General features: G+C 43.6%; 1 protein-coding gene across 14 annotated transcripts in view; it reads left to right on the top strand.

Moving 5' to 3' along the window:
- Positions 1-16205, top strand: part of LOC138473332 (deleted in malignant brain tumors 1 protein-like) — a 678824-nt gene that overhangs the window by 418789 nt on the left and 243830 nt on the right. For all 14 annotated transcript variants that reach the window (XM_069612011.1, XM_069612008.1, XM_069612009.1 and 11 more), the window contains 2 exons: positions 11136-11165; positions 13137-13460. In XM_069612011.1, the coding sequence (XP_069468112.1) occupies positions 11136-11165; positions 13137-13460 (354 nt within the window). The remainder of the gene's footprint in view (positions 1-11135; positions 11166-13136; positions 13461-16205) is intronic.

The following is a 16205-nucleotide window of genomic DNA, read 5'->3' as shown; positions in this document are numbered from 1 at the left end:
TTTCATGTAACTTATGTAATGTAACGTAGAATGGCTATGGAGAAGCAATTTCATATAACGTATGTCATGTAACTTAGAATGGCTATGGAGAAGCAATTTCATGTAATTTATGTCATGTAACTTTGAATGGCTATGGAGAAGCAATTTCATATAACATATGTCATGTAACTTAGAATGGCCATGGAGAAGCAATTTCATATAACGTATGTCATGTAACTTAGAATGGCTATGGAGAAGCAATTTAATGTAACTTAGAATGGCTATGGAGAAGCAATGTCATGTAACTTAGAATGGCCATGGAGAAGCAATTTAATGTAACTTAGAATGGCTATGGAGAAGCAATTTCATGTAACTTATGTCATGTAACGTAGAATGGCTATGGAGAAGCAATTTTATATAACGTATGTCATGTAACTTAGAATGGCCATGGAGAAGCAATTTAATGTAACTTAGAATGGCTATGGAGAAGCAATGTCATGTAACTTAGAATGGCCATGGAGAAGCAATGTCATGTAACTTAGAATGGCTATGGAGAAGCAATTTAATGTAACTTAGAATGGCTATGGAGAAGCAATTTCATGTAACTTACGTCATGTAACTTAGAACGGCTATGGAGAAGCAATTTCATTTAACTTATGTAATGAAACGTAGAATGGCTATGGAGAAGCAATTTCATATAACGTATGTCATGTAACTTAGAATGGATATGGAGAAGCAATTTCATGTAACTTAGAATGGCTATGGAGAAGCAATTTCATGTAACTTATGTCATGTAACGTAGAATGGCTATGGAGAAGCAATTTCATATAACGTATGTCATGTAACTTAGAATGGCCATGGAGAAGCAATTTAATGTAACTTAGAATGGCTATGGAGAAGCAATTTCATGTAACCTATGTTATGTAACGTAGAATGGTTATGGAGAAGCAATTTCATATAATGTATGTCATGTAACTTAGAATGGCTATGGAGAAGCAATTTAATGTAACTTAGAATGGCTATGGAGAAGCAATGTCATGTAACTTAGAATGGCTATGGAAAAGCAATTTAATGTAACTTAGAATGGCTATGGAGAAGCAATGTCATATAACGTATGTCATGTAACTTAGAATGGCCATGGAGAAGCAATTTAATGTAACTTAGAATGGCTATGGAGAAGCAATGTCATGTAACTTAGAATGGCTATGGAGAAGCAATTTAATGTAACTTAGAATGGCTATGGAGAAGCAATTTCATATAACGTATGTCATGTAACTTAGAATGGCCATGGAGAAGCAATTTAATGTAACTTAGAATGGCTATGGAGAAGCAATTTCATGTAACCTATGTCATGTAACGTAGAATGGTTATGGAGAAGCAATTTCATATAATGTATGTCATGTAACTTAGAATGGCTATGGAGAAGCAATTTAATGTAACTTAGAATGGCTATGGAGAAGCAATGTCATGTAACTTAGAATGGCTATGGAGAAGCAATTTAATGTAACTTAGAATGGCTATGGAGAAGCAATTTCATATAACGTATGTCATGTATCTTAGAATGGCTATGGAGAAGCAATTTAATGTAACTTAGAATGGCTCGGGAGAAGCAATGTCATGTAACTTGTGTCATGTAACGTAGAATGGCTATGGAGAAGCAATTTCATATAACGTATGTCATGTAATTTAGAATGGCTATGGAAAAGCAATTTAATGTAACTTAGAATGGCTATGGAGAAGCAATGTCATGTAACGTAGAATGGCTATGGAGGAGCAATGTCATGTAACTTATGTCATGTAACTTAGAACGGCTATGGAGAAGCAATTTCATGTAACTTATGTCATGTAACTTAGAATGGCCATGGAGAAGCAATTTCATATAACGTATGTCATGTAACTTAGAATGGCTATGGAGAAGCAATTTAATGTAACTTAGAATGGCTCGGGAGAAGCAATGTCATGTAACTTATGTCACGTAACGTAGAATGGCTATGGAGAAGCAATTTCATATAACGTATGTCATGTAACTTAGAATGGCTATGGAGAAGCAATTTAATGTAACTTAGAATGGCTATGGCGAAGCAATGTCATGTAACATAGAATGGCTATGGAGAAGCAATGTCATGTAACTTATGGCATGTAACTTAGAACGGCTATGGAGAAGCAATTTCATGTAACTTATGTCATGTATCTTAGAATGGCTATGGAGAAGCAATTTAATGTAACTTAGAATAGCTATGGAGAAGCAATGTCATGTAACATAGAATGTCTATGGAGAAGCAATGTCATGTAACATAGAATGGTTATGGAGAATCAATTTCATGTAGGGAATTCATGCTTAGCTCCAAAATTCAATTAGCACAAATATATTATGTAATTTCTTAATCAAATTTCTCATGAGCTGTTGTCACTGATTATGTCCAAAACCACAATAATCATATCACATTTTAAAAAAAGTTTACATGTACACAAATTTGACAAATTTTAGTATTCAGAAAAATATCAGTTCTCTTAATGAACACTTTCATCTGACTCCTATATATCCAATTTTAAAACAACAGGACAAACTAAACTGCCAGGCACAAGTTTCTATCCAACGATTAGCACACTCTTTAAAGGTATTGCTATTTGCTGGTTTACAATTTGTGTTCAATTTTTAAATTATAAATTGCACACATTACTTTATCTATGTTTGCTCAGAGTTTCTCCTTTTTGGGTTATGGCTGCTTCTTGTAAGTGTAAACAATAGTTTGTAATATTCAGTAGAGTAGTGGAAGTATTTTAGCGGATGACTTATTCTTTACATATCCCTATGGGTGGTGCTGGCAATCTGAACATCTTAACTTGGATTTAGTGATGAAGCAATTGACTGATGTAGGAATGCGATGAGTGCCATATTGAGGTACATTTCAGCAGAAGCTAATGCTTTTCAGTGCAGAGAGAAGGGGAAGTCAAAGTGTAGTTTCTGAATAGATGTCGCAAGAAGCTCTTTTTTGAACTTTTACCCTTGGTCTTAACCCTAGTGGTGGCACAAATAAATATGAACAGAGCTGACAGAAGTGGGTTATTATTATGTGTAGTCTTTAACCCTGTAACTTGCTCGAGGAGTTTTGTCTGGATTAGATTACAAGTGCATGAGCTGGCAATAATTGCCTTATATGAGTTTCTTAACATGTCACTTTAGTTTTAAAACACTTTTATGAATTGGCAATATCCCCTGATGTGGGGGGGTCTCATGCAGGGGCCAACACCATGAAGGAATGGGAGGAACTGGTTGGGTTTGGGGACAGTGGACGGTATGGCAGGATCTTCATGCACTACGGCTAGGGTATTGGGAAGGTTCCCAGTGAGGATTTCTGCACCCTTTGGTTACTGTGCATGGGCGGGGACTAGTTCATTCAGAGAGGACATTTTCATTATGGAAGCACGAGATGTGCATCTATTGCATAAAAGGAACACCCTTACATTAGCAGGTGAACAGATGAAAGACTGCCAATAAACACCAAACGATTATCACCATATATCATACATTTCAGATACACCATGAAGTGCCATTATGGCACGAGTGAGTCATTTCTTACTGTGGCACAGTAGACAATGAGACACTCACTGACATTCTACATCACTGCATGGGGATCAGCAACATCGTCCTCAACTGGTTTAAATTCTACCTTGCTGACCGCCATCAGTTCATCCAAATGGATTCCTCCAGATCACCAACCCTACCTATCACCTGTGGAGTCCCGCAAGGGTCCATCTCCTCCCCTATTTCTTCAGTATTTACATGGAATCACTCAGAGCCCTCTTAACTTCACTCAATATTCACATCCACCAATACGCAGATGACATGCAGCTCTACCACAATATATCCTCCATTGTAGACATCCATAGGATTAAGACTGCCTCACAATGATCTAGTCCTGGATGTCCACAGCTTACGTGAAGCTGAACTCATCTAAGACCACATTTTTACTGCTGATCAACAACACCGAAAACCCACACATTCAGACCTTGCTCTGTGCTATGAACCTCGAGGACTTCATATCCCAGCTGGCCACCTGTGCCAAGTATCATTTGTTCAACATCAACAGACACCTCTCCTTCAAACAGCAAATGGCAAGCAAGACACAAATGGCTTGGTATAAACTCTCTCTTCAGACCCTTCATCTCAGAAAACAACTTCAGATCTGCTTTCCAAGCCCTGGTCTTCTCCCACCTGGATGGTAGCAACGCTTTTTTGGTAAGAATTTGGTGACTATTCTGACACCCTTGCAGCATGAATCATCAATAGACTCCACAAATCTGAGCAAATCACTCTGACCCTCATTGCATTGCAATGACTATCACTGCAAGCACATATCATCTCCAAATCATGCTGCATCATCTACAAAGCTCGGCCCTGAAGTCTCCAAGCTACCGTACTGAAAAGCTTAGCATCATCGGAAGCCTGTGATGCACCAGACGTAGGGACATGTGCAGACTTTACTTGGACTCTGTCGGTGCAGGAATGAAAGAACCAGAAGACAGTCCTTCTCTGTCTATGCCCCCAAACTCTGGAACCTCCTCCCCATCAACAACAGAATCACCCCCTCATGTCCATTTCAGGTGGAATCTCAAGACCCTCTTCTTCAAGGAATGGCTCCTCCCAAACAGATAGGTCAACCACCCTTCCACTCCCCAATAAACCAGAAACTGGGTGATCTGTCCCCCCAGCCCCCGGTTCCTTCCCTTGCTGCTAAATTGATTGCCATCCGCCTCCCCGTTGTTAGCTTCCCAGGCCCTTGTATCTCTGATTCCCTCACAGTGTCCTTCCCTGTATGATTTGTAAAGTCTTCCGTTGCTTCCTGAAACTAGATCTGGGTTCAATAAATACCCTAATAATATTAATGATAATAATGCTGTTTGTTGGCTATTTACTTAGGGTCTTCTTCTATGCCTGAGATGCCTCTGCAGGTGCACGGCGGTGAATTTCACATCTGAACAGGGTTGCCTTCATGGATCCATGTGGGGCAAAGGGCAAGACTCGCTAAAGACTTGGCCCTTGGACAACCGCTCTTCGTCAGTCTGCCCCAGCGAGACCACAATTTTAGGTAGTGAGAGCGTATTGCGTGTATTCGGACACCATGGATTTTTACAGGTTTGGAGGCGAGTAGCAATACTGCACAAGCCCTTTGCAGGACATTGCTAGTTTGTGGGTATGAAGCTCCTCATTATGAGTTGTGGTCACACTGCATATTTACTGGATTCATGCCTGTATACATGCAGGTAGCCTTTTAAATAAATGGACCGCATGCTTTTCCAATGGCTGTCATACCTGTAAGGAGGCTCGTCACCCTGACATTACAAATAATGCGAGTGCCTTTATCCATAAGAAATGCGAAAATTATATTGCTAATAACTTTGACTTGCAGGACGGATTTGGCTGATATTTTCCAAACAGAAAGGCTGTCGTGGGCTCCCCAAACTGAACATTTTGGGAAAGATTTGGTACAAAATGAAGAAGTTATTAAGAAAGCCAAAAACGCTTGTTTTCAGCATACTCCTATTCATTTTCCCATAGGGAAAAAGTCCACATTTTGTAAAGCCGAAGTGCAAAAACCGCTGGACGGAATTGGACCAAATATTAACCGTTTGGGTACCAAGAGTTGACTTGATTTCCGGGACAGGTTTGGGGTTATTCCGGTCAGTATTTTAAAAAATATTCGATCGGGAACGGGTTGCCCCCTGCTCCCAAATAATAGATATATCTCTGATGGTGTTTTTCAGCAGAGAGACTTTTCAGAAATTAAAAGCTGCCATTTTATTTTTGCTCAATGCAAGCGATTACTGGGGCAATACTGGGGTAATGCGAAAATGAAAAGTGGAAAAAATATATGTGGAGGAGGAGAAGGATGAAACGCATCAGGCTAGAGGTTGGGAAGGAGAACAAGGACATCATGTAAAGTTGGGATTTTGGGGCCAGTTACAGTTCAGATGTTTTTGAATCATCGGGGTTATACCCGAGGAATACAGCAGGCATGGGTAGTTCATTGCTGCTGCATGTGTAGTTTGTTGACATTATCAGGGTCATTTTTCGCTTTATTGGGTTAATTTTTGGAGTCATTTTTTAGTGATAAGTGTTAAAAAGCAGGTTCCAGGCTCTTTAAGATTTCTTCAGGTAAGTTTATTTCCAAGTTCTTAGTTACATTTCCACATGAAGACATAAAGGACATAAACTGTGACAACACCGGCTCCCATCACCCAGGGCCAGCCAGCTGTAACCGCCTCTACACAGAACACTCACTCAGAATATTCCATCATCCACACATAAACATTCCACATGACATCTCAAGCTACCTCACCTCAGACAGGCACAATACAACACACCTCCCTCCTTTACTAAACCATACATGCACAGAACAAGTCACATACCATAACAACACAACTACCACCTTCCAAGATATGCGCACACGTAACACTCAACTGGCAGACAGACACTTCCACGGCCAAACCCAACCATCAAAACATCACACCCTGACAAACTACATTCCTTGTACCAATAACAAAAATACTGTCATCCATCTGCCTGTTCCTGCCACAAACAAGCAACTGGGCTCTCACCCCAGGACCAGGCCAACCCTGAAACTGGGCTACTTCACCTACATTCCTGAACAACCACAAGACTGCTACACCTCCTACCACCTGCCCCCGCCTACAACAACGTGGGTGTCCAGGCTGCCACCCTGGAACCCCAGCAGGCCTCTAGACTGCCACTCTAGAGAACTGAGACCTCAAAGCCTCCAAAAAGACAATCACAACCTCACTCCAACAGGGATTCACAAAGTGGAAACATACAACATCACTGAGATAAAAAACACCCATGGTCTTAATACCATACTCATTACACCAAACCAGGATGTACAAGCCTTCCAAACACATTAGGAGCGGTGGTCACGCACTCCCAATGCCAACATCAATGACTGGTAAAAACTAAACGGTCTTATAGCAAGGAAAACATCCTAACCCAAAACAAGCTGTTGCACCCATGGATACAACGAAATCCACAATAAATACCACAAGTAACATAGAAAACAATGTACTCATCATCTCAGGACTTACCACACTCAATACCGACGGGTCATTACCAGGCGTCCCCAGCTATCCCTTTACCACCAGCTACCTACTGTCCAATGTGATGAGAAGGATAAAAAAAAACCCTAGAGGAGGCGCTACCTCCCTCACAGAACAACCTCATCGCTGTTCAACCTTTACCGGAATCAGGTAACCCCTATTACCAGACCAATCCCCTCACATGAAATTAGAAAATCCTAACATCCTTAATTGAAAGAGTCGAGGCGCTACCTCACTCTAGAACAATCGCATGGGTGTTCAACTTTTACCACGACAGGTAACTACCCAAACCAAACCAAAACAATGTAAGGAAAACCATATACCCCACTGACATTACCCAAACAATTCAAACCATGCATTTCACACTGCAACACTTCCATGCTGAATGTGAGTTCACCCAATAACCAACACTCACTGACTCTCTTCAACCTATCTGAGTCAGATTCATCATAACATGCATTCCAAAGTCATAGAATGCTGCCACCATATGCTGTAAACAATGCATAAACCGCATTGAAAGCATTTACGTTGTGCACATTTGAATACAAAACCATGTTGCTCATAGTAAGTAAAATCCCCAAAACTAACACTTTTATGAACTAAAACGTCCATAGCCATTTGTAGGCTCTTAAGCGAACCTATGAGTCCATAGCTGTTTACACAGGCTCTACTGACATGTGCAATATAGCTGAAAATCCTCAAAATGATTAAAGCTATCACACTCATACACATACCACCCATCTTACACTAACAGCAACGATTTATGCACATTAGTGTCCATGTGCCATGGTGCTTGGCACTCGAAACCTGCAATTCCTCAAAAGAATTTGTTTAGGTGCCAAATGTGTGTTGTATTGTGCCTGTCTGAGGTGAGGTAGCTTGAGATGTCATGTGGAATGTTTATGGGCCTCATTACGACCCTGGCGGAAAGTTACCGCCAGGGCCGTGACTTTACCGCCATGGTGCTAACTACGTTAACACCATGGCGGTAAGGGGATTTACCGCCCCATTCCGACCTTGGCGGGGCGGTAAATCCCCAATCCCCATTTACCCTTCCCCATTCCCATTTTTGCCCCATAGGGCATAATGGGAGTGGGGAAGGCGTTAATTACGCCACCGTAAATTACGGTGGCGTAATTAACACCAAGTTCCCTTACCGCCATGGATTTTTACACCCGCTAGAAGCAGGTGTAAAATCCGCCATGGCGGAGAGGGAACTCGTGATTGGCGGTAAGGGGTCGGCGCAGCTAACGATGGCGCTAACCCCTTACCGCCAGGGTCGTAATGAGGCCCTATGTGTGGATGATGGAATATTCTGAGTGAGTGTTCTGTGTAGAGGCGGTTCCAGCTGGCTGGCCCTGGGTGATGGGAGCCGGTGTTGTCACAGCTTATGTCCTTTATGTCTTCATGTGGATATGTAACTAAGAACTTGGAAATAAACTTACCTGAAGAAATCTTAAAGAGCCTGGAACCTGCTTTTTAACAATGGCGACGAGTCGGTCTTTGGTAACCTACGTGCCACAAGCTGATGGACTGAGGACCCTGCTGCGGGGGGTGCAGGAAGGACAAGCTTCTGGAGAAGGACAACACCGCCTCCAAAAACTGTAAGTCCCATCACCCAGGGTGCAGGGGGAGCCAGAGGATTAAAGCCCCATCTTTGGTGGGACCGGCGCACATAAGTAGTGGGCAAGCTGGGCCCCAGGGAGTCTTCAGGAAGAAGCCCTGACATGGCTCCCCAGAGCGCAGGGGCAGGAACAGGAATTGGGCCCCATTGCAAAGGGATCAGCTCCAGGAGCAGGAAGGAGGACTGCGTCCCAGGGTTCGGGGTAAGTCCAAGAAAGAGGCCCCTTTTTGGGTGGGCAGCTCCTAAGTAGGAGGCAGAGCTCTTTTCTGGGGGCTGGAAATGGAGCTGGACCAGCAGGTGAAAGATAATATTGGCAATACTGGGAAATTGATGTGAATTTGACATGAACAAGGAGAACTGTTTGCCTGACTACACGTCACTCCCATGTCTTGTGCACTTATAGCAGTGGGGAGCTGTTGTTTTAAACGGTGTCCTTCTCACGAGAGAATTGCAGGCTTTGAAGTTATGGGAGCCTGGCAGCACCGTACTGTGCTTATCGTGCACATCATGTTTTTGGCTGTCTGAAACTCTGGTGATATATGAGCCTTTCGTGGCGAGGTCTCCTGAGAAGTGAATGACCGTTGGCCTATGAAGCTCAGCATAGCCCTGCTGAGCAGTAGTGACTGATGATGTCACACATGCAGCAGGGGGAGATGGTGAAGCGTAGAATGTTCTTTGGAATGTGCTATTGTAAGAGCTTCGTATTATAAGTGCTGTTTGCCCTGAGGATGTAAAAGGGAAAGTACTTTAAGGAATCTGACGTTTGGCAAGACATGTGTCTTAGAAGGAAGGAAGCAAAATATGTGTGCAGCTATATTAAGGCAGGAATGAACAATGCTTAGAACATGGGAACCCTATGATACGAATCGGATCCAAGAGACATGGTTTGTTTAGGTGCCAAATGCTGTGGTCTCTGCTTGGAAAAAGAGACATTTTCGGCGGATTGTGATGCTGGCATGCCTCTCTGTCTCAGTTAGTGAGGCCACAGGTAGCGGCCAACAAATAAGGTGACCTTTTTAGGTCATGACAGTATGGTGGGGTATAGGCTTGTGCAGAGAGTAACAGCCATAATGTTGGGTAGTTTGGAACTTTAATATACCTATTTAAAACTGACGGAGCATTTTTGCATGTGCAGGATGGTGAGTGCCTTCGTGCGCTGTGAATCTGTAGAATGGGGGCACTGCGAGGATGCAAATGAGTTTGTGTTTATAGAAGATATACATGCATCTTAAACAGCGCTGTTCTGTTATGTAAATGGGTAAGTGAAACGGTGACAATATAGTGTGGTAATATGTTGTATTGAAGGGTATTTAGCATAATTCTTTTGAGAAGCAGGTTCCAGGCTCTTTAAGATTTCTTCAGGTAAGTTTATTTCCAAGTTCTTAGTTACATATCCACATGAAGACATAAAGGACATAAGCTGTGACAACACCGGCTCCCATCACCCAGGGCCAGCCAGCTGTAACCGCCTCTACACAGAACACTCACTCAGAATATTCCATCATCCACACATAAACATTCCACATGACATCTCAAGCTACCTCACCTCAGACAGGCACAATACAACAATAAGAGGTTAATATCGAGTGAATCCTGCGGGAATCGGAAGAAGGTGAAAAAAAAGAAATGTTACACCTGCAGTAATCACATTTAGTATGCAAGGGGTAATGGATCTTTGTGCCGAAGGTCATGGCTAGATGGTCCCAAAGAAACCTAATGATGCAACATGTACAGTGGCCATGGCGAAGGGCTGAGGTCATTGGCGATGGCCGAAAATCATGGCTAGTGGGCCCCAAAGAAACCTATTGGTGCAACATGTATGGTGGTACGGATTAGTGACACCATCATTGTGGTCATACACTGCGTAACAGGGTTGCAATGTTAAGGTGGATTTTCTTGAAATGTGACTGCTGAATTTCATGGGTTTTGTTGCCTTCAATCTGATCATGTTATCTCCCTTAACCAAAGTTTCTTCACTGAATAAATATATATATATATAATGTAGTTGGTGTGAAAACTAGTCTAGCAGATACTCTAGAAAGTACTGATTAAGACATTGAAACTGGCTGTATAAGTGTTTGTACTTAAATTGGTTAATTTTCTGAACACTGACAATGAGTATTCATCAAATTGTTTTTAATCGTTGTCTCTGTAACTCTCTCAGCGACAGTTCAGCAAGCATCATGCTTATTAAATATATTTAAGTCTGAAATAAAGGAATGAACGGCAGAATTGGCTATGCATATCCCACAAGAGGTTTTGCTAGCATAAACTAGCCATCTAAAAACCAGGATCAAGGCCCTAGCCAGAGGACAATGCTTGCGAGTGTCACGTGATTGGCTGCTCTTGCATTTGGTTCTGGAAGTTTTTCTGCTAATATCTCATGTTGCCTTGCCTTCATATGTGCTGTCTTTCTTTGCAGGCCCTGGGACCGGCAGCAGTACGCCAACAGGTAATTGAACCCTCCAACTGCTTAACCTCAATGTATGTATTTCCATAGAACTGAACAGTGGTTTTTGGATAGGTTATCTCCGCATAAGAGGGACGTATGCGCGTGACTGGTTTTCAATGAAGGAATAGCAAGGAAATGGCCGACAAGGCCATTCCAGCTCCTCCGACACTACCCAGCACAGACAATCCCAATAGACACCCGAAAATACTTCTTCCACGCTCAAGAGTCGCACATAGGGTTAAGCTTGGAGAAATCTCTTGAAATTACTCTGAAGAGTATCACTCTTTGGGAGGCATGCGTTCATCATATAAAAGCCAGTAACGCTCAGACGGGCACAGCATCACTCACTGGAATGCGTGGCCATGCGTTGAGGTATAGTATCCCTCATTGGGATGCATAGCCACTGGTTTGTCCTATCACCGGGCGGCAGTGTCACTCTGTGTGAGGCTGCTCCTCGTTGACTCACAACACTCCCAGAAATCACATTATCTCATTGACTACTAATGCACACAGTGGTATCCCCTCCGCTCCCCTCCTTGATGGGGCTTGCTCTCGCATATAGAGGCACCTCACGTGTGCTTTTAACACACAATTAAAACACATTGGAGCTCATGTTTGTTGAGGGCGTAAAATTAATGAAAGGCGTAAAAGCCTTTTAACGCCTTTCATTTACATCACCCCCCATTTTCGCACATGTGTATGGCGGAGGAACACAACTTGTGTTTCCGCTGCTCCCTTCCTCTCCACTATACAAATGCTCCCGCATCTGAACCCGCATGGATTTTCATGGTGGCGCAAATACTGGAGATCCTAATGAGGTCCGCCTGCTTTTTGCACCAGCTTAAAGAAGGTGGCAGCCATACAGATCCTTGTACACGCTTGTAGAGAGCGTGTAAAATTAAACCCTCCCTGACATCCTCGCGTGTAATTGTAATTGTGAACGCTGCTTGTCATTTGAGGGCAAGCAGGACTCACAATGAAAAGTAAACACTGCCTGGCATGCTGGCACTGCAGAGTGCAAATGTGAAGGGCAAAAGGCAGCATACACGATTGTATGCTTCCTTTTGCATTTACATTTGCACCCTGCAGGGCAAATGACGAAAATGTGGCAGTGCAGAACCGCTTATGACCAAGTGTAAACGCAACGGGTCCCCACCGCCAAATTACACATTTTAAGACAATGAGCTCTATTGTTGTGATCATTTAATGGCACAGTGGGGTACCTCATGTTCAATCATCCAAAGTATTTGGAGCTCATTTCTCAATTTATATTGTGAACACTGCTTCCTTCCTATGTGCGCTTCCAAGAGCATGTCAGGGAGGATTACGTTCCAATCGTACAAGCTCCCGCGGGTCCGTCTGCTTTAAGTTGGTGTATAAGGTTGGCAGACCCCACAGGGATCTGCAGCATTTAAGCCGGCATGAAAATCAGCTCCAGTGCAAATGCTGGAGTAGTTGGATGGTGGAGAGGAAGGAAGGTGGCGGAAACGCAAGTTGTGTTCCGCCCCTCCCCGCAGCCATACAAATGAATGAAAATGAACCATGGTGTCATTGGATGGGGTGAAAGCCTTACTCCAGGCTTTTACGCCTTCCATTGATGTTACGGCTCAATTGTTCATGAGCCTCAAGGTGTTGTCATATGAGGCAACCTGCTTCAAAAATATTTTTCTAGTTTCCCACAAGAGTTGAGGAACCCAAACTCAAAGTAACCTTCCAGATAATAATACTAATTTATTATTATACATTTGACCTTCTCTAAATCATTTAATTCCTCCTCATAACTGTGACTAATGCCATTTATTTAAGTCTGGTGGAGGCCCCACTAGGAACAGATGATCATACACAAATGATGCACTGCTCCCCAGGGCCCCCGTGTCCTCACCCCCAAGTGTAGGGTGCTGCAGATGACACTCTGGACTCTTGACTGGTCAGACGCATGTTAACGTTTACTTTTCGGTTTTGTTTCTTCAGCGTTGCCTGCAGATATCTCCCTACGCCTGGCCAACGGAGTTGACCGGTGCGCGGGCCGTGTGGAAATTTTCTACGAAGGAGCGTGGGGAACGGTGTGCGATGATGGCTGGAGTCTGACGGATGCGCAGGTGGTCTGTAACCAGCTGGGCTGCGGGACAGCTGTGAGCGCACCTGGGAACGCCTTCTTTGGTCCTGGCAATGGAAGCATTCTCCTTGATGACGTAAAATGTAACGGAGACGAGGCTGCGGTGTGGAACTGCTACCACAGTGGTTGGGGCATACATAACTGTCTCCATAGTGAAGACGCAGGGGTCATTTGCTCAGGTACATAGTATTTGTGATCACAAAGCACTAAAGTAAGCCCAGCCAAGGTCTTTATTGGTAATCCCTAAATTTGGCAACAAATGTCTCAAAAGATAAAAAATGTAAATCACAGGAAATCACAGAATTACCACCACTTTTACCAAACTGCCGAATTTCGAGTTTGGAGGTAAAGTGGAGGTTTCTTCTCTGGTGAGTAACCTGGGGTAAATACTGATTTGGAAGAACTCACTGTAATGGCCGTTACACCCAATAGTTTGCAGCACTTTTTATGGGGTCAAACCACCATAACTCATGATTACTCTCAACCTTCTGCCAAACTGCTCTAAAAGTCAATAAAAATATACCTTTATCCTGAACACCCCTAAAAAATGCTCTGAAAAAATGTGTTCAAGCGGCTATTCGGCAAATGGAGTGAAATGACATGATGAGTTGGGGAGGATACCGCCAATCCTCGACTTTACCTGCAATAATTGCGTATTTACTGCACTGAATGAATGCTCAAGAGAAATCTGGCAAAAGTCCCCATGGAGCCCTATGAATTTAAAAAATTGGGATTTACACTGCCGTACAACCCTCATAATCCCGTCGGAATGCCACAGGACCGAGTGGTGGTAACAGTAAAATATTTTGATGGTAAACCTGCGGATGTCTGAGCGATTTCCTGCAAACTCCTAATGAGGCCCACAGTTCTTTAAGCCCTTAGCAGTCTGTTATCGAGTGACACCTATACCCAATGTTGTAGCACTCCCACATCAAGTGACACCTGTACCTAATCCCATAGCACTCCCTCATTGAGTGACACCTGTACCCAATCCTGTAGCAGTCCCTCATTGAGTGACTCTTATACCCAATCCCGTAGCATTCCTTCATCGAGAGACACCTGTAACCAATCCCTTAGGACTCCCCCATCGAGTGACACCTATACCAAATCCCATAGCAATCCCTCGAGTGACAACTATACTCAATCTTGTAGCACTCCATCATCGAGTGACACCTATAAGCAATTGAATAGCACACCCTCATCGAGTGACACCTATACCCAATCCTGCAGCACTCACTCGAGTGCCACCTATACCCAATCATGAAGCACTCCCTCAGATTTCACCTTTACCCAATCCTGTAGCACTCCCTCATCGAGTGACACCTATACCAAATCCTGTAGCAGTCACTTCTGGTGTGACATCTATACCCAATCCCATAGCACTGCCTGATCAAGTGACACATATATCCAATCCCGTAGCACTCCCTCATAGAATGGCACCTATGCCTAATCCTATAGAATTCCCACAGTAGAGAGACACCTATACGCAATCTTGTAGCACTCCCTCATTGAATGACACCTATACCCAATGCCGTAGCATGCCCTCATCGAGTGACACAGATACCTAATCCTGTAACATTCATTCATCCAGTGACACTTATTCCCAGTACTGTAGCACTCCCCTATAGAGTGACACCTATACCTAATCCCATAGCACTCCCTCATCGAGTGACACCTATACCCAATCCCGTATCACTCCTAGTGACACCTATACCCAATCCCTTAGCACTCCCTCATCGAGTGACACCAATATCCAATCCCGTAGCACTCCCTCATCGAGTGACACCAATATCCAATCCCGTAGCACTCCCTCATCGAGTGACACCAATATCCAATCCTGTAGCACTCCCTCATCGAGTGCCATCTATACACAATCATGAAGCACTCCCTTAAATTACACCTGTACCCAATCCCATATCGCTCCCTCATTGAGTGACACCTATACCCAATCCTGTAGCACTCTCTCATCGAGTGACACCTATGCCTAATCCTATAGAATTCCCACAGTAGAGAGACACCTATACGCAATCTTGTAGCACTCCCTCATTGAATGACACCTATACCCAATGCCGTAGCATGCCCTCATCGAGTGACACAGATACCGAATCCTGTAACATGCATTCATCCAGTGACACTTATTCCCAGTACTGTAGCACTCCCCTATAGAGTGACACCTATACCCAATCCCATAGCACTCCCTCATCGAGTGACACCTATACCCAATCCCGTATCACTCCGAGTGACACCTATACCCAATCCCATAGCACTCCCTCATCGAGTGACACCAATATCCAATCCCGTAGCACTCCCTCATCGAGTGACACCAATATCCAATCCCGTAGCACTCCCTCATCGAGTGACACCAATATCCAATCCCGTAGCACTCCCTCATCGAGTGACACCAATATCCAATCCTGTAGCACTCCCTCATCGAGTGCCATCTATACACAATCATGAAGCACTCCCTTAAATTACACCTGTACCCAATCCCATATCGCTCCCTCATTGAGTGACACCAATATCCAATCCCGTAGCACTCCCTCATCGAGTGACACCAATATTCAATCCCGTAGCACTCCCTCATCGAGTGAAACCAATATCCAATCCCGTAGCACTCCCTCATCGAGTGACACCAATATCCAATCCTGTAGTTCTCCCTCATCGAGTGCCATCTATACACAATCATGAAGCACTCCCTTAAATTACACTTGTACCCAATCCCATATTGCTCCCTCATTGAGTGACACCTATACCCAATCCTGTAGCACTCTCTCGTCGAGTGCCATCTATACACAATCATGAAGCACTCCCTTAAATTACACCTGTACCCAATCCCATATCGCTCCCTCATTGAGTGACACCTATACCCAATCCTGTAGCACTCTCTCATCGAGTGCCATCTATACACAATCATGAAGCACTCC

Source organism: Ambystoma mexicanum, chromosome 8 (genome assembly GCF_040938575.1).
Source record: "Ambystoma mexicanum isolate Mex_15411 chromosome 8, UKY_AmexF1_1, whole genome shotgun sequence".
Classification (NCBI taxonomy): domain Eukaryota; kingdom Metazoa; phylum Chordata; class Amphibia; order Caudata; family Ambystomatidae; genus Ambystoma; species Ambystoma mexicanum.
Note: the sequence above shows the minus strand (reverse complement) of the source record. Positions and strands in the feature narration are given on the sequence as shown.